We start from the raw sequence: 18999 nt of genomic DNA on the forward strand, positions 1-18999 counted from the left end.
GTTGCAGGGAGGAAGCTGATGAATATATTGACATTGGAGCCCTCAATGGCATCTTTGTGTTGGGAAGGAGTATGGGCTTCATTGGTGAGTTGGTAGTTGTTGCTGTTATTAAGAATTCAGTTTGGGGGCGCCTGGGTGGCTCAGTGGGTTAAGCGTCTGCCTTCGGCTCAGGGCATGATCCCAGGGTCCTGGGATGAAGCCGCATCAGGCCCCCTGCTCAGCGGGGAGCCTGCTTCTCCCTCTCCCTCTGCCCCTCCCCACCACTCTTGCTTGCACTCTCTCTCGCTCACTCGCTCGCTCAAATAAATAAAATCTTAAAAAAAAAAAAATTCAGTTTGGGTCGGTTTCCCCCGATGGTTCAGCTCTAACACTTACCGATGTGGCAAGTTTCTACATGTCACGTTATCGTCATCATTGTTCCTAATTCTTCCTTTCTTACTTGAACGTCCCCCTTTATCTTTGTTCCTTTGTTCTTGGAAATGACTGACTGCTAGCCTGGGAAAACAGAATGAAATCTAACAGTTGCTTTTTACCCAGGCTGCCATACACTTATGCAGTGGATCTGGATTTACTTCATTTTTTTTGTATTAGAAAGAGTTGTCGTCCTTATCCTCCCTCCTCACCACACTTTTAACAGACTCACCAACTCTGAATAAAAAGATGCCTTTGCTCCATATTTCAGGACACTATCTGGATCAGAAGAGGCTGAAGCAGGGGCTGTATCGTCACCCATGGGATGATATTTCATATGTTCTTCCGGAACACATGACCATGTAATGAGCCAGGAACCCCGTTGCAGTAAAGTGAAGAGGAGAACTCCTCCCCTGGGAAACAAACAGCGTGCAGACAGCTGGTACGGGAGCTTGCTCTAGGATGGGCCTGCAATGTAAACAGCCACTGGCGGACAGGCACCGAAGACAGCCACGGGCTAACACTGTTCAGTACACACAAAGAAGCTTAGTATTTTTTTTATAAGCATCGAAATAAAAACCAAGCCAATAAATTGTGACATTTGCTCTGCTACCTGCTGTATTTATTATATGGAAGCATCTAAGCACTGTAAGGATAGTGTTTTTCCTCATTGTAGGGTGTTATGATGTTGCTTTCTTTTTTCCATTAGTTAAAAAATTTTCCCCTTGGAGTAAGGGAATGAAACTTTTAAGATCTCAAGACACTATCAATTAAAAGCATCCCTAATGTCTTATTTTTCCACTTTTTCCCGTTCTTCCTTGTATAACCCGAAGAGCATTGTGTTAATCTGATTTTTAAAGATCTTTTTATGTGTTATGTGTTAAGGGTTTGTTTGGTATCTCACTGAAATGTTGTACGTTGCAGACCAAACTCTGCTTATATCAGGGGGATGGGACCATTGCATCCTTAGCCATTGTCACAAAATCCGTGGCATGGTAATTTAAAATGTAAAGTTGTAACATACGTATGTTTAAAACAGAAATGCAAAGCGAAAAGCTGTGAAATGTTTCGTGTCTTTCGTTTTCTATTTATGCAACTGATTTATCAGTCTGTTACTGAAGTGTGGGTTCAAGGACTCATCTCCAGCCAGTTTGCATCTGTAATCCACCAAGATTCTGGCAGCTGCCACCTCAGTCTCTTCTCTGTATTATCAGTTTGATTTCAATAAACTATCCAGTAATAATGAAGACACACTACTGTCTCATCTCCTCCATATCCTTTCCTCTCCTCTGTATTCCTTTGAATGTACATATACTAACGGTTTTACTACATGTCATTTTTTTAAACGTTCATCCGCCTCTTCATACACACACACACACACACACACAAAGAACTAATCAAAACACTGGCTTCAAAGAAAATCCCCTAAGGGGGGTCCTGGACGGTTCAGTTAGTGGAGCATGCGACTCAATCTCAGGGTTATGAGTTTGAGCCCCCATCTTGGTTGTAGAGATTATTAAAAAATAAACTTAAAAAAATGGTGAACAAATATAATTTAAAAACAACAAAAACCCTATCTTCTCCCCTAAATCTGTACCTGTCCCTTTCTCAGTGAAGAACCAAAGCTCTACCCAGATACTAAAGCCAAAGAAAGTCATCCTTTCTTCCACTTCTCTCTGGTTGTCACCTCCTATGGATTTATCCTTTAATTATCCCTCCGATCCATCCATATCTGGTCTGACTGGTACCCCTAGTGCCACTTTTTCATTATTTCTAGACCCACCAGTGCTATTTTAAAACACGAATCTAAGCCACTCCCTTGCTTAAACCCCCAAAGTGGCTTCTATTGATCTTTTTCACAAGTATATATGGAACAGTAACTGCGGATCAAGCACTACGTAAAACACAAGAATCTCGTTTAATCCTCACAGCAATCTCCCAACATAGATACTATCCTATTTTTAGAAGATACTAAGTAACTTGCTCACTCTCATCTGCTTAGCTGTGTCTCGGTTTCAAACCTTTTCTTTTGTAATGTTTACTCCAAATTCATTTGAAATTTTAGGTAAAAGTCCACTGTTGCCACCCGAGACACTAACAATGGGTTATGGTCCAGGTTGGCTTTTGTTGTACAACATGACCACGAAGAACGTGCCACTCTAAGGGGAAGGAGACAAGCCATTCTCCCACCGAGACTTGGGTGGGATGTCTGGGGAAGCAGCACCATTGAGCCCTCTCCAAGGTAGGAAGGCTCCGGGTGGGCGCGTGCGCGCGTGCGCACACCAGCGGCGCCCGGCTCCGCCCCGCGCCCACTATTTATTCCCAGAATCCCTCTGTCGCACCAGAACGGCTGGATCGTTCCGAGACTGCGGAGGCCGGGCGCGGCGGCGTCAAGATGGCGGCGGCGGCGGTGGCTGCGGCTGCGGCGGCAGCAGCGGCCGCATCTCTTCAGGTGCTGGAGATGGAGAGCATGGAGACCGCCGCCGCCGGCTCGGCAGGGCTGGCCGCCGAAGTCCGGGGCAGCGGCACGGTGGACTTCGGGTCTGGGCCCGGCATATCTGCAATGGAGGCGAGCGGGGGCGATCCGGGCCCGGAGGCCGAGGATTTCGAGTGCAGCTCTCACTGCTCGGAGCTGTCTTGGAGGCAGAACGAGCAGCGGCGCCAGGGCCTCTTCTGCGACATTACCTTGTGCTTCGGCGGCGCGGGAGGCCGCGAGTTCCGGGCCCACCGCTCGGTGCTGGCCGCCGCCACCGAGTACTTCACGCCCCTGCTCTCGGGCCAGTTCTCGGAGTCCCGCTCGGGCCGAGTGGAGATGCGCAAGTGGAGCTCCGAGCCTGGGCCCGAGCCCGACACGGTGGAAGCCGTTATCGAATACATGTACACCGGGCGCATCCGTGTCAGCACGGGCAGCGTGCACGAGGTGCTGGAGTTGGCCGACAGGTAGGCGGGATGCGGAGGGCCGCGCACGGGGCGGTGGAGATGCTCGCCCACTGAGGGCCTCATCCAGGGAGGGGGCGGGGGAGGCAGGGAGGCAGTGCGACCCCGAGGAAATGCATTTGTTTGATACTTATTGAGTGCTTGCTGTGTGCTGTGGGGCAGCCACTGCTCTGGGTACTGAGGATGCAGCCGAGCGGTCTGACGAGGGCGCGCTGCTCTTAGGGAGCTCAGATTCCAGGTGGAGGGACAAAGGCAATGAAAAAGAAAGTCTGCATGTAATCAGTGCTGTGTTGACATTTAAAAAGGATGAAAGGATAGTGATTGGGTAGAGGAAAGACCTTTCTGAGGAGGTGACATTTAAACCGACCTCCAAACGGCAAGAAAGACCTACCGTGCAAAGATGGGAAATGAACATTCCAGGCAGATAGCGCAAAGGCGTTCTGGCAGGACCCAGTTTGGCTTAAAGAACTAGAAGAAATATCCAGTGGAGCTGGATCTCGTAGGTGAAGGGTGTGTGAAATGCATTGAAATAAGGAGTTTGATTTTTTTTTTTTTACTGTGCGATGGCAAGCTGGGTGAAGAAATCTCCTGATTTAATTATTTTAAAAGCCGATTCTGCTACTGTGGGAAATGGACTGTAAGGGGTAGGAATGGATGCTTCAGAGAATGGTTAGGAGGCAGGCGAATGCCATTTTTAGAGATGTGGAGGAGTCTGTTTTGGCAGTATTGGGTTACAGGTACATTATTTTAACAAATACCTATTGAGTGCCTGTGATGCATCAGATCAGACACCGGGTTCTCAGGTGCTGGGAATTCAGTGGTGAACAAAACAGATAAAAGTCCCTTTCCTGGGATGCCTGGGTGGCTCAGTCGGTTAAGCGTCTGCCTTCGGCTCAGGTCCTGATCCCGGGGTCCTGGGATGGAGTCCCACATCGGGCTCCCTGCTCAGCAGGAGGCCTGCTTCTCCCTCTGCCTGCCGCTCCCCCTGCTTGTGCTCTCACTCTGTCTCTGGCAAATAAATAAAAATTAAAAAAAAAAGTCCCTTGTTGCACTTACCTTGGTAGATGGACAATAAATAAGTAAAATAGATAGCATGTGAGATGATTGTTATAGCTTTGATGAAAAACAGAGCATGGTAAGGGCATATAGAAAGTGCTGGTGGAGAGGCACTGTGTTTTTTAATTGGGTACATAGAGAATACCTAATGAAGAAGACATTTTGCAAAGAACCTAAGGAGATGAGGTAAAGAGTATTTCATGTAGGGAGCACAGGCGGAAAGGCCCTGAGGTGGAGCTTATCTGGATGTTAGAGAATAGCAGGAGGCCAGTGTGGCTGGATCAAATGGATGCAGGTGGAGAGGGTGGGAGAGGCCCCTCAGGGTGGTGATGGGGATGGATCTAGTTTCCATGGAGCTTGGATTCCAAAGGCCTTGCAGCCTGTGGAAGGAGCTCTTACTCTGAATGACTATGAGATGGGAAGGTTTTGGGGGCAAAGGAATGATGCAATCTGATTTGAAGAATTTTCTTTAGGGGCAGAGGAACAATGCAGTCTGATTGGAAGAATCTGCTGTGTTGAAAACAGGATGGGGCTCCTGGGCAGAACAGAGAGATTAGGAGGTTGGAATGGTGGTAGAGGCTCGGGTTGAAGAAAAATAAAGGTGATTAGCGCTTCAATTCTAGATATGTTTTGAAGGTAGAGGAGACGAATTTGCTGGTGGGTTTGATGTAGAGTATAAGGGAAAAGACTGCTAGTTTTTTGATCCGAGCAATTGGAAAGATAGGGTTATTTATTTATTAAGACGTGGAAGAGTGTAGGAAAGCAAGTTTGGGAGGAAGATCAGGAGTTTGGTTTTGGTCCAGGGAATGTCTGAGGAGGCAGTTGGATATAAGAACATTGGAAGCTAGAGATTGGGAGGAATATGGCATATAGATGGGTAATTAAAGCCATGGGACTGGATGAAATTACTTAGGAAGAGAGTGTAGACAGAGAAGGGGCAGGATTGAGCCCTGGGGTTCCAAAATGTTAAGGAACCAGCAGAGGAGATGGGTCTCACAGGGTGTAGAGGAGAGAGTGTAGAGGAGGAAGTAGCCTAATCACGTCAACTCTGTCAACCATAATAGATTGTTGGATTTGGTAGTAATAGAGGTCCTTGATGGCATTAACAAGAGCCATGTAAATTTTTCCTTTAAAGAGGGTCAGAATAATGATACACATGGAAATGTTTGGGGAAGAGTCAGGGTAGGTCTTTTCCCCCCCTCTAAGATAGGAGATGAGCTTGTTTGTGTGCTTGGGAAAAAAAAAAAAGAATCAGTGGAAGAGGAGAAATAGATGTTACAGAAGTAGGGGAATAATTGCAGGAGCAAAGTCCTTAAAACCAAGAAGGGGATGGAATCCGTATTTAAAATGGAAAAGTTGGACAGGGAAGGCAGAGTATAGGATAGAGCTGCAAGCAGATTGGGCGATGGGGAGATGGAGTTTCTGCCTGATTTCTGGTTTCTCAAAGCCCAAGGTTGGGTCATTCATTAGAGGGTGAGAAAGGATGGGGGCAGGTATAGATCTGAGAGAGGGATATTTGTAGAATGAAAACGGGTAGAGGAGGGTCATTGCAATCACTCAAGCTCTGTTTGTGTCTGTTGTGTGGGCTTATTTCTCAGATTTTCCCTACTTTATAGGGGAATTGGAGGTGAGGAGACAACACCCTGGCAATTTACGTAGAACTTTGAACTTCTCTCCATCTGTCAGCTGCTTTAGCAGCTGCCTGGTGTTAGACACTGTTCTAAGTGCCTTGCAGCCATCACATCTAATCTTACCCATCAGTGCTGAGGCAACGTCCCTCTCCCTAGCACCCATATACTGTCTGTTGATCATACCTTCCTTCAAGGGTACTTACAAGGAAATAATAGGAAGTGTCCAGCACACTGCCCAGCACATGGCAAATGCCTAGTGTATGAAAGCTGTTGTTTTCATAGAGCAGTGTTTCCAAACACCCTATCCAAGGGAGTATGAGTCAGTGCATTTAGGTGGGCAGACAACTTCTAGTCAGCTACATGCCAAACCACTTTCATATGTTTGTTGTTGTTTGAGTTTGCCTTGCCACCCCTGCTTTAATGAGAACCCAACTCAGGCTGCACCCGCCCGGCACCATCTCCTGCCCCCATCATCTGCCGCCCAAGGAGAAAACTGGTAAAGAGGCGATTAAAACCTCTGACCCGAGGCTTCCACTGCTGTTCCTTCTGATATTTGAGCAGACATAGCCTCCCAGGAGCCCCACAGTTCCTGTAGCATCTAGTAAAGGCTTAATAAAGTCTCTTCCCTGAGATCCTGCCTCATTGAAGAAAAGGCTGGTGGTTGACAGAGGATTAGGGCAGGAATGGCATAGACAAATTGGGATTGGGATTTGCCTTTGCCAATAAAAATAAAGTGTGGGACTATTGTATTTTATTTTTTTATTTTAATTCCAGTATAGTTAACATACAGTTTTATATGAGTTTCAAGTGTACTACAGAGTAATTCAACAATTCTATACATTACCCAGTGCTCACAATGATAAGTGCACTCCCCAGACCCCATCACCCATTTCATCCTCCCCCCTCCCCTTTGGTAGCCATCAGTTCTCTATAGTTGAGTCTATTTCTTGGTTTGTCTCTCTTTTTTTCCTTTGCATGTTTGTTTTGTTTCTTAAATTCCACATAATGAGTGAAATCATATGTATTTGTCTTTGACTGTTGTGCTTTGTTAAAGGATATATTTCAGGAAACCTTACATTATGAAGAACTCACCATTGTGTGTGTGTTGTATGTATCATGTATAATTATATATAAACTATATAATACAAATAATTTAAAATATATCCTATATAAAGATGACTTTATGCTTTTAAATATACTTTTCAGCATAACCCTTTTTAATTTGGGGGGATTTGCCTTTTTGCAGATGTTAGGCATAAAGCGAGATGAAGCTTACTATTTTAATTTGTATAATTCAGATGTTCTTAAAATGCAACCACAAAAAATATGCACATTTGAAAATTTCTTTTTCTTGATTTTAGGTTCCTTTTAATTCGTTTAAAAGAATTTTGTGGAGAATTTCTCAAGAAAAAACTTCATCTCTCTAATTGTGTAGCCATTCATAGCTTAGCTCACATGTACACCTTGAGCCAACTTGCTCTGAAAGCTGCCGATATGATACGGAGAAATTTCCACAAAGTAATTCAGGATGAAGAATTTTATACCTTACCTTTCCATCTCATTCGAGACTGGCTGTCGGACTTGGAAATTACAGTGGATTCCGAAGAGGTTCTCTTTGAAACAGTTTTGAAATGGGTTCAGAGAAATGCTGAAGAGAGAGAAAGATACTTTGAAGAACTTTTTAAATTGCTCAGATTGTCCCAGATGAAACCTACTTACCTTACTCGGCATGTCAAACCAGAGAGGCTGGTGGCCAATAATGAAGTTTGCGTCAAGTTAGTGGCCGATGCAGTAGAGAGGCATGCTCTGAGGGCTGAAAACATACAGTCTGGCACCTTCCAGCATCCCGCCTCTCATGTCTCCTTATTACCTCGCTATGGGCAAAACATGGACGTGATCATGGTTATTGGAGGCGTGTCAGAAGGAGGGGATTATTTAAGTGAATGTGTGGGATATTTTGTCGATGAGGACAGATGGGTAAACCTGCCCCATATTCATAATCACCTTGATGGACATGCTGTTGCAGTAACAGAGTCCTATGTGTATGTTGCTGGATCAATGGAACCAGGGTTTGCTAAAACTGTGGAAAGATACAACCCAAATTTGAATACGTGGGAACATGTTTGTAGTCTGATGACAAGGAAGCATTCTTTTGGGTTAACAGAAGTCAAAGGGAAGCTCTACAGCATTGGAGGACATGGCAACTTTAGTCCTGGCTTCAAAGATGTGACTGTTTATAATCCTGAGCTTGATAAATGGCACAACTTGGAATCGGCACCAAAGATTCTTCGAGATGTCAAAGCGCTAGCCATTGAAGACCGGTTTGTGTACATCGCTGCCCGCACTCCTGTGGACCGGGACACGGAAGACGGATTAAAGGCTGTAATTACTTGCTATGATACGGAGACTCGACAGTGGCAAGATGTGGAATCTTTGCCACTTATTGACAATTACTGCTTTTTCCAAATGTCCGTGGTCAATTCAAACTTTTATCAGACAGCATCATGCTGTCCTAAGAGTTATTCTTTAGAAAATGAAGAGGCAGTAAGAAAAATTGCCAGCCAAGTTTCCGACGAGATCCTTGAAAGCTTACCTCCAGAAGTCCTAAGCATCGAAGGAGCAGCCATCTGCTATTACAAAGATGATGTTTTCATTATTGGAGGCTGGAAAAACAGTGACGATATTGACAAACAGTATCGGAAAGAAGCCTACCGGTATTGTGCTGAAAGAAAGCGGTGGATGCTTCTTCCCCCCATGCCACAGCCGCGTTGTAGAGCCACTGCTTGCCATGTGAGAATCCCATACCGGTACTTGCATGGCACCCAGAGATACCCTATGCCTCAAAACTTAATGTGGCAGAAGGACCGGATCAGACAGATGCAAGAAATACATCGGCACGCCCTAAACATGCGACGAGTGCCGAGCTCTCAGATTGAATGCTAGGTTCTCTGATAGGTGCGGCTTCAAACAGTTGTACCTGTTTCATGAGGCTGAGGATACCCAGACTGTTACTTGAAAAAGTATGTCGATAACTTATTTTCTACCTAAACTGATTATTGTCCCATATAAAGGAAATAGAGTTAAACTGAAGAATGGGAAACTCGATTTACTATGTGGTAACATTTGTTGGTTTGTAGTCTTTTTCTGTCTTTGGTTTGTGTGGATGTGCTAGCTAAATGAGATCTTATTAATGATAAGTGGAAAACCCAGGGATAGTCACTTGGCTGTTTTTCCGCCAACAAGTTAAAACTCCTTTGTCTTAGGGATTTATTGTTTTGAACATGCTTTAAGCAACAGTTTATTTGCACGTTTACTTTGATATTCCTTTTGATTTTCTCCTGAATGGCTGGTTTTGAAAAGGGCAGAATTTATGCATTGAGCCCTCATCTGCAGGAGGTATGTGCAATAGTGAGACTGAGATTTGAAGGGAAAAGCACAATATTTCAGCGAGATGATTTCAGAATATTTGCATTGATATTTTGTTGTATGTGCTTATCTAGAAATTCTGTTTTGCTTCTCTCTAGAAGAGATGACTGATGAGAAATTTGTGATTGGCTCATTGGTTTTTGAATATTTTTCATCTCTTCAGCAACTGTTAGAGACTTGGAGCCATCGTTCTGAGATGATGGTGGTTGACAAGAGTATTGATCTTTGGCTGATTGATTTAATACAGAGGAAGGTATATGTGCGAAATTTGTTTCTCTAAGAAGAAAAGTATTGTTAGTGTAGACTGAGGAATCAAAGGCATTAAAACATTTAAACACTTTTTTCAGGAGTTACAGGCTTACTTGAGGTTAAATTACTGAGTGTGTAAATAATGCCTATGACAATCGACACTCAATGCCTTCAATTTTAAATTTTGCTCTAATGTATATTGTATAGAATCCTCATTCCTTTCTAAAAGAAACTTTTTACAAAATGGGAATGAAGTGACAATTTAGAGAAATGTTGCTAAAGGGAAGCCTTATTGTTTCTCAGCCCTGGTTGTTGTACTATTTTATCCAGTTGCCCTAGACTTTTATTGGAACTTTGAGCCTAGAATACCAAATTTAGGTGCACAATTATGGCTCTTAAAGATGTATTGCTTTAGTTACCTTTTATTTATTTTATGCATTCTTCTGATTCTCTAACACAGTCCCAAGCTTTATACAAGTTAGCACTCAGCTTAGAGGACTCCTGCCCTAATGGCTTGCAAAAGGGGTCCATCATATGTTTCTTGTTTCTTTCGGAATGTCTGTCTCCTTAGACATTCCAGAATACTGTTCTAGAAGTTGAATTCCAAGTGCAGTGATGATTTTTTTCCCTAGTCCATTATAATTAACCTCCTTATTGTATCAAACATCAAAAGAAAAAAAAGCACAACTAGAAATTTTGGCTTTCAATTTGCTGCAAGACTATTAATATTTAGCCCTTGGACTCTATACCAAGAACTTCCCTGAAATTTCTAAATTAGTATCCCTGCCTAGGACAAAGTTTGTCAATAAATGTGTTGGAAATCTGCTTTAAAACCATTTCATTTAGATTGGGGTGGGGGTAGTAAACTTCAAGTCTTGTTTCTGTATGAGGATATATTATCCTGTGCCATCTCTACCGTTTTATCAATTTCCATTTGTAGCTATTTTGAAAAAAGCCATTTCTGAGAAGTGCTAATTCTGAGTTGAGGTCTGAGCAAGTGAGACAGAAAAGCTCATTGAGTGATGTTCTCCTCTCTGATAGACTATGCTAGGTAGCAAACTTCCTTTTCTTGGTGGTGGTGAAATAATTTAGTAGCTCACTACAATGGGCAGTTTCTCTCTAGGAGGTGTGATGTAAGGTTTTTGGATCTTAGAGTTGTCTTCTGAGACCAATGTTACCAAGTTATTTGGGGGTGGTCTTATTTCATGTATGTGACAAGTTCTAATTCCTCTAAGATTTAGGTATAATCTGGTTTTGAAAACTTGATTGAAACTGTTGTTTTTTTAACTCAGCAGGCAACCTAGGCCATGGCTGAAAAGAAGGGGTAAGTCCTTCCTTGCATGATGTGTGCAGGTTTTCCTGACGACTGAATTTCTGATTTTCATATTTGAATTCACATGTGTGACTTCACGTCAATAACTTGTTTCTGAAATATCCTAACTAACTTGTTTAATAAGGAAGGAAACCAGAGTTGCTTAAATCTGTTCAAGGCTGACATTCTGAAATCTAAACTGGAAATAACTTCCAGAGTATTTAGAAAGGTTCTGACTATGATAACCAGCCTAAAATGGCTCTTTGGGAAAGAAATTTCCGTTTTGATGAAAACTTAGAGTGTGTTTGGTAATTTCGGCAGTTAAAAATATAGCTTTAAAAAGGACAGCTTAACATGTATTCAAGCAGACCTTTTGTTCTTGTTGTTGCTTTTGTTTTTGTTTTGTGGAAGGAAAAGAGAGGAATTGATTATACCAAAAAAATAATACCTATACATAATTTTGAGTGCTATTTATATCTTAGAATGGATATCCTTTAACTACACCTACCCCACCATGGCTTTAAAAAAACAAACCTGTGGTATCTATTGAGAATGTCAGTCATGAGCGTAGTGTTTAAGTAATACATTTCACTTGCAGTTGTTTGCATGATTAGTCTTGTATATCTTGATATCCAACTTTGCTTTTGCTGTGCCAATTCAAAGATATTTTACTAAGAAAAAAATCGCAATTCATTGATACCAGTTTTGTTTTGATGACTTCGTTTTATATAGTATTGTTGGGACCCAAAAATTTTAAAACACTAATATATATAAAAACAGAGGTTTGAAGCTGGAAAGGTAGTGTTTATCAAAGATTTGTGTGCTTTTGTTTTTTAAACTCTTCAGGTCGCTGGTAAGGCAGTTTCTAGGACACACTTTTTTCTTTGTTTCTTGACTAGTGTAGCATGTGGTATGTTTAAATACTTCATTCTCTGCTTCATAATCCTAATAAGACACTATTCTGTAGGTAGACAAGTAAGCTAAATTGTATATTTTAGTTACTTGGCCTAATCAAGCATAACTAAAGGGACTTTTTTTGTACTTTTGTCAAATTAAGCTTAAATAAAAAGGGTATGTTGGCCATACTTCCTGTCTTTTGAAAGTTCACAGAATTGTGAAGCAAGTTCCTTGCCTCCACTAGAAAAATAGGGTATTTTTATAGGTTGCCATTTAACTGTAGAATATTTGAGAAACAGTTCAGTCTCTCCTTTAATTGTCAAACATTTTGGCACGGTCCATCACTCCAGTTTGTTGCTTTCTTGAGAATAGTCCATTTTTGTTGCTGTTATAATGCCTACATAACGTGTTCTGGTCCTTGGAAACAAAACAGCTCATAGTTGAGTGAGTAATACAGTAACAATAACATAATATAATAGTCATCTTGCTTCAAGGAATTTAATTAGATAGCCAAATAACGGCTTTACTGATTACCTTGGTAGGGCTTTTGGTCTTACTCTCTGAGCATCATTACAAATGTCTGACGTTGAAGCACATACAGTAGAGCACTTGTTGACTTAATCCTCCTGCATAATGCACTTGTGAAAAATTAAGCTTGTTAGATGTTTGAAGATTATGATCCATGTGCTAGGGCTCATTGAGTTATTTGTAAAATACATATTTAGTTCAAGTTGATACACGGTGAGTTTTTGGGACTATCAGTATCCAAGCCCCTAGTCTACTGAAAGTATAATCTTGGCTCTCTCCCTTTAAGTCAGAGGAGATGTAGAATTTAGGATGCTTTGAGACATTACATTGTAAAATAGCTTGTTTTATGTTCCTAAAGCTATCTTGTTCTGTGTTGAAGCTATTAATTGTCTCAGTGTAAGTTTTAAATAAACATATTTCTTTAGAGCTGGTTTGTACTGTGTAATTTTTCTTTATTAATGATCTGCTGTTGATATAAATGCTTTCTTCCTTCCCTCTTACTCCCTCATTCATCCAACCCTTGGCTCCCTTAAGTTGAACATTTTCCAGTACTCTTAAAAGTTTAAACACTACATTTATTTAAAAAAAGAAGTAATTCTTATTGCTTAGACTCTTTATTAGCTAAAATGAAGAGGCTCATACAGGTAGGGTACTTGTCGAAGCGGAGTACTTTACTTCATCTCGCAGTGCTAATCCTGTGAAGTTGTCCCGTCTAGCTGCATATTCCCCCACGTTGGCCAGCCCTGGCACCACACAGCAGCTCAGAGCGCTGCGGTAGATGCTCATGTCATGGGCGTCATACCACTCGTCCGTCTTTTCGTCATAGCACTCCACATTAAAGGTGGTAGTGAAGCCATTAAAGCCGCCCACCACAAACAAGAGGTCATCTACCACCTCGATGCCAAAATTGCTACGAGGATTAAACATAGTGGGGATTGTGCGCCAAGTATTAGCCACTGGGCTGTAGGCTTCTGCACTCCTAAGTCGATTTGCTCCATCAAAGCCACCCACCTATGGACAGCAAGGGAAACATGGTTGACTGTTAGCCATGGCTTGTGTGCACGGAGGAAGAGGTTGCCTTTGGGGGTGGGGTGGGGGAACCAGTGATTTCATACCTCCCTCTTTCCACTATTTTCCATGGGGAAAAAAATGCTTTTCAAATGCTTACCAATAATAGTGTAAACCTATTTGCGAACAAAAAATCGAGGGTTATCGTTTTTGTGTGGTACAAGATAAACTCACCGCATATACATGTTCTCCATAAGCAATTACGCCTATTCCACTCCTCCTGCTTCTCATGGGTGCTATGACTGTCCACTGATTACTCTCAGTGTTGTACACTTCCGCTGTAAACAGACACTCATTTCCGTTAAAACCACCACATATGTAGACCTGTGTGAAGAGAGGCTCAAGGTTATCGAAATCATTCCCTCTGGGGAGCAGAAAGAACGGGTGTGTATATGGTGGTGACGAGGTGACCCTTCTGATACCAGTCTGTCCAGTTTCTTTTTTCCCATGTGTGCGTACATCGCTTTTTAATGAGTAAAATTTTAAAGGACAGTTAAAAAGGGCCACTTTTATCATTTGAGGGTGGAGTTAGTCTTGCAAAGTGAGGACTGCCTCTTCTATTTTCCATCCGCCCTCCAGAAAACAAAGAAGAGCATTACTTCTGGGCATGTTCTCCCCCCTCCTCATTCCTACCTTCCCGTACAGTGTTGTGGCACTCGCGTCGCTCCTCTGCTCGTGCATAGGGGCAATGAGCGTCCACTGGTTGGTCTCCGGCTCGTATCGTTCAGCAGTGTTGAGACGCACATAGCCATCAAATCCTCCCATGGCGTATATAAAATTGCTGAGGACTGTCACGCTGACGTAGCAACGTCGGGAGTGCATCGGGGCCACCTGATGCCATGTTTTCTTGACTGGGTCAAAACGCTTAACGCTATTGAAATAGTCTACACTATCGAACCCCCCAATGATATAAATGTAGCCTTTCAAGTAGGCCGCCCCGTGGTAGGCACGGGGACTCTCTTCCTCACAAGTGACATTCACCCATCTGTCTGCCCGAGCATCGTATGCCTCAATGGCATTGGTGGGGCTCCCACCGCTCCAGCCACCAATTGCAAATAGGATGGCATAGGGCAGACGGGGCCTGGTGAGTGGGTTGGTGAAGTCAGAATTAGAGGGTCCATTCATGTTGAGGTCATACATGGCCTTTAGGGCATTGATGATGACTGGCTTGCATTCCTCACTGTCTTTGACATAGTCGTTCATCTTCACATTGTTCATGAAGTACTCAGCATGCATTAGGGCCAGGCGAACCTAAGAAAGAAATACAGAAAGTCAGATGAGGTGAGGGTACCTGGAAAACCCATATCCACAAGTCCCCATTTACAGTCTGATTTTGAATGGCAGCAGTATCATATTTTGTGTTTGAAATTTATAGCTCACAGTTTAAATACTTGTTTTTCGGAGGTGGTATACATTTGGATGCTGAGAATGAGCTAGATGGCACCTCAAATGATCACAGAGCTAGCCTCTTCCTTGGCCACTGAGCAGTACTGTTAGACCAGAGAAGGCTGGGGTGATTGTTCAGTCATTGAACATCTATGTTTCTCTGTATAAAATAACACAGATTAGTGCCAAATGGCTGTAATCGTGTATAGTACTGTTTGGTGTTCTATCCCACTTCTACCTGGGATTTGGGGAAACTCACAGAATAAAAATGGTTGAAAGGAGGGCCCTTTAAAATTCTTTTGAAGGGGGGCGCCTGGGTGGCTCAGTTGGTTGAGCAACTGCCTTCGGCTCAGGTCATGATCTCAGGGTCCTAGGGATCGAGCCCCGCATCGGGCTCCCTGCTCGGCGGGAAGCCTGCTTCTCCCTCTCCCACTCCCCCTGCTTCTGTTCCCTCTCTCACTGTCTCTCTCTCTCTGTCAAATAAATAAATAAAATCTTTAAAAAATAAAATAAAATAAAATAAAATTCTTTTGAAGGCCTTGCCATCTCCTTCCCCCGCTGCTAGGGAGAATTTTGGTCAAAGAATGTAAGTGGAGGAGAAGGAACTAGCAATGTCAAGAAAGAAAAACTGCAAAATTCCAAAGATTAAGAGATGCCTTCTATATAAGTGTATGTAAATACAGCCCCAGAAGCTGCCAAACATCTGAATATGGCTCTTCGCACAGTCCCTCCGGGGTAAATGAACCGAACATGAGCAATTAAGCATCCCACAAAAAATAACTAAACTTGACCTTGGGAAGCAAAACTGAAATATGCTGCTTCCTATTTTGGGGGTCATGAGAAATCCATTTTAAAATGGCCTCAAATACAGCATCTTCTTGTTTGACGTTGAGCTCATCTTTCTCAATGATATCCTTCAGTTCAGTGACTGAGAGCTCTAAAAACTCGGCTGAGACTTTCACCATCTCCTCAAAGTTGTGCAGTATGAACATGTAGGCCTTCTGCCTCAGCTCGGGACAGTAGTAGTAGTCCGTGAACTTGCAGATGCCGATACAGTTATCCAAACACAGCTCCGACTTGAGGAACTCACAGCAACCCCTGACAATACCCATGATGTTGAATTGGTCTGCGGCAGCCAGCAGCTTCTCCACGTTGTCCGGTGTGATAGGGACGGTCCGGGTGTATGCATATTCAATAATTAGCTTCATCATGTCAGGGGAAATGCCAGGAATGTTGTATACCTTCTTTTCAGTGTTGTTCCAGCCACTGGTAAACAAAGCTCTGGAAGAAAGAAAGAAACTAGCAGCCACTGAAACATTTCTCTCCAGTTTGCCAGGTTCTCCCCCCCCCCCCCCCCCCGCCCCACCTTCTTTGGTCGAGGAGAGTCTGGACATTTCCCAAATAGTGCACGGTGAGTATGCTGGAAATAAATTGGCATGGGGGAGGGGAGGGGGAGGGGAGGCTATGTGCTTTATACAGTGGGCAAGAGAACCTTGTCAAGAACTTTGACTTTGGTCACTCTTCTTCTTATCCTCATGATAACTAGAACTTTTCCCTGTTTGGTGGGTGGAAAAATTGGGATCTAGAGCCAGGAGTAAGACCTAGGTCTCTTCTACCTCAACCTTACTTAAGGAAGTTAAACTTGAGCAATACGCTTTTTTAAATAAGTACCATTCAGTCAACACACACCTAGAATCTGATCACTCCTCACCTCTTACTGCTACCTCTTTAGTCCAAGCCACCACCATCTCCAGCCTAGATGATTGGGGGTAAGCTTCTGATGCCCCTGCTTCTGCCCTTGATACTGCCAGAGTTTACAGTCAGACCCCAACTACCTTATGAGTTTACGTACCCCTTCCACCCAAAACCTTCCGCTGACATCCCTTCTTGCTCAGAGTAAAATACAAAGTGCTTGCCAGGGAGTACAAAGTCCTCTGAGGTCTGGACCAGTAATACCTCTCTGGCCACCTCCTCCCACCGTCCCCCTCATTCCGTTCCAGTCCCACCAGCCTTGCTTTCCTTGAATATACCAGAGGTGCTTCATTTTTGGTCCTTTGTACATGCTGTTGCCTCTGCCTGGAAGGCTCCCCGCTGCAGATCTCCATATTTCTCACTCCCACCTCCCCCTTAAAGTCTTTGCTCAAATGTCACTTTGTCAGAAACCATCCTATTTAAAATCGCCACCTTCCTGTTTAAAATCTCCCTACCTGGTGTGCCTGGATGGCTCAGTCGGTTAAGCGTCTGCCTTCGGCTCAGGTCATGATCCCAGCGTCCTGGGATTGAGTCCCGAATCAGGCTCCCTGCTCAGCGGGGAGTCTGCTTCTCCCTCTGCCTCTTCCCACTGCTTGTGCGTGCTCGCTCTCTCTCATAAATAAATAATATCTTTAAATATAAATAAATAAAATCTCCCTACCTTCCTTTCCGCCCCCCAAGCACTTACGATCTGCTATGTTTTTTATTTATTGAATACCTATTCCTCCTACTAGAAGGTAAACTTCATGAGAACACAAATGTTTATCTTTTTACTCATTGTTTTATTTCTAGTACCTCGGATAGTGCCTGTCACAAAATAGGCACTCAATAAATAATTATTGACAGTGTACTCCTCCAGAACTATTTATTGGGCTCCCACTGTATACCTAGGTACTTTTTTAGGTGTTGAAAAAGACGGAAGGACCTGCCCTAACAAATTTTTGCTTCCTTTTTCTAGATGGTTTAAGGGAATATGGCCTTGGAAATCAGATTCTTCTCTAGAGCAGGGGTCTGCAAGCCTACAGCCTCTGGGCCAGATTTGGCCCACCTCTTGTTTTTGTGCCACCTACAAGCTAAAAGTGTTTTTACTTTTTTTTTTTTTTTTTTAGAGCGAGAGAGTGGGGGTGCGGGGAACCAAGGGAGAGGAAGAGAATCTTAAGTAGGCACCATGCGTAGAGTGGAGCCCAATGCAGGGCTCCATCTCACGACCCTGAGGTCATGACCTGAGCTGAGATCAATAGTTTAACCGCTTAACTGACTGAACCACCCAGATGCCCCTGTTTTTTACATTTTTAAAAGTGGGGGAAAAAATAGATTTTGTGACACCTGGATTATAATTCACATTTCAGCATCCATGAATCATTTTATTGGAACACAGCCATGCCGTCTCAGTTAGTATTGTCTACAGCTGCTCTCCCACTATAAAGGCAGCGTGCAGTCGTTGTGGCAGAGGCTGTATGGCCTGCAAGGCTTAAAATACTATCTGGTCTTTTTGTAGACCCTGTTGCAGGTCTAGATGAATGAGAATTTTTAGCAACAGATGAGAGACATGTATCATGTTCGTTGGAACTGATAACTCAAACATTTTCAGCTCATGAACAAAATATCTCTGCCACTTCCTGAGTCACAGTGGTTGTGACCCAAACTCCCTTTATCTTCCAATAAACACTTCCTTGGTGCTTTCCCGCATCCTCCTTCCCATCTGCTCAATCCTTGTTAATTCATCACCCTGTTTGAGATAGTCTCTACTGGGATACGGGCACAAGGGGTGGCTGAGGTGGCACTGTCATCTAGGTTTAAGTAGGAAATCCAGTATGGGTGTCCAACCTTCCCGAACGTTGGTTTGGGTGAGAATCAAAGGAGAAAAGCACCTGGCCCACCAACAGTTGGTTGAAATCCAGTGGAAAAGCAGAGAGGCGGCTCCGGCCCTAGTTGTGCCTCTTCAGAAGACAAAGGAGCCAGGCTAGAGGAGCCCACAGATTTGACAGTGTCCCTAACTTACGACGATGGGGTGGGAAACATGAAATGAACCAAAATGTCTCAGAATGAGCCCAAGTCCCCCTTTGGCTTAGTTTGGCAACCCTGTTATACCTAAAGTAGGAACTGCAGCTACAGAGGATGTTCTTGTGGGCATTGAACTCAAAGCCATTGACCTTGACGACCACATCACAGAGCTTGCCCTCTAGCCTAAGCTCGTTGAAGATCTCACAGGTCATCGCACTCATCTTCCTCTCCATGTGAGGCTGGTGGAAACGCGTGGAGGCCGCCGCGCTCTCCATCTCCATGGCACCCTGGGACCAGCGGAGAGAGGCTGCTCTCTTAGGGCGTCGGGGAGGGTTGTGGGGG

At 43.6% G+C, this 18999-nt stretch overlaps 3 protein-coding genes across 6 annotated transcripts in view; 2 read left to right on the forward strand and 1 right to left on the reverse strand.

Moving 5' to 3' along the window:
• ACLY (ATP citrate lyase) overlaps positions 1-1662 on the forward strand; it is a 41201-nt gene extending 39539 nt beyond the window's left edge. For both annotated transcript variants that reach the window (XM_028093946.2, XM_028093947.2), the window contains 2 exons: positions 8-84; positions 683-1662. In XM_028093946.2, the coding sequence (XP_027949747.1) occupies positions 8-84; positions 683-777 (172 nt within the window). In that variant the 3' untranslated portion in view covers positions 778-1662. The remainder of the gene's footprint in view (positions 1-7; positions 85-682) is intronic.
• Positions 1663-2805: 1143 nt separating this feature from the next.
• Positions 2806-12873, forward strand: KLHL11 (kelch like family member 11). 2 transcript variants are annotated; one of them, XR_003607633.2, is made up of 3 exons: positions 2806-3351; positions 7397-9055; positions 11003-12873. XR_003607633.2 is itself a non-coding variant. In XM_028094076.2 (2 exons), exons 1-2 carry the CDS (start codon positions 2807-2809, stop codon positions 8976-8978), a joined length of 2127 nt encoding a protein of 708 aa, XP_027949877.1. In that variant the 5' UTR covers position 2806; the 3' UTR covers positions 8979-12873. The 2 variants fall into 2 exon arrangements, 1 of the variants encoding a protein (XP_027949877.1); XM_028094076.2 differs by having other exon boundaries at positions 7397-12873.
• Positions 12874-13063: 190 nt separating this feature from the next.
• On the reverse strand, positions 13064-18938 carry KLHL10 (kelch like family member 10). Of its 2 annotated transcripts, none has more exons than XM_028094059.2 (5): positions 18745-18938; positions 15693-16182; positions 14149-14766; positions 13690-13839; positions 13064-13458 (listed from the first exon to the last, which is right to left on the reverse strand). In XM_028094059.2, the coding sequence occupies exons 1-5, from the start codon at positions 18936-18938 to the stop codon at positions 13084-13086; spliced, it is 1827 nt and encodes a 608-aa protein (XP_027949860.1). In that variant the 3' UTR covers positions 13064-13083. The 2 variants fall into 2 exon arrangements, with proteins under 2 accessions (XP_027949860.1, XP_087883414.1); XM_088027288.1 differs by having other exon boundaries at positions 15693-16200.
• Positions 18939-18999: the final 61 nt, after the last annotated feature.

This window comes from Eumetopias jubatus, unplaced genomic scaffold (assembly GCF_037043125.1).
Source record: "Eumetopias jubatus isolate StellerSeaLion01/CBP00866 unplaced genomic scaffold, mEumJub1_p1.0 scaffold_10, whole genome shotgun sequence".
NCBI classification, from domain to species: Eukaryota; Metazoa; Chordata; class Mammalia; order Carnivora; family Otariidae; genus Eumetopias; species Eumetopias jubatus.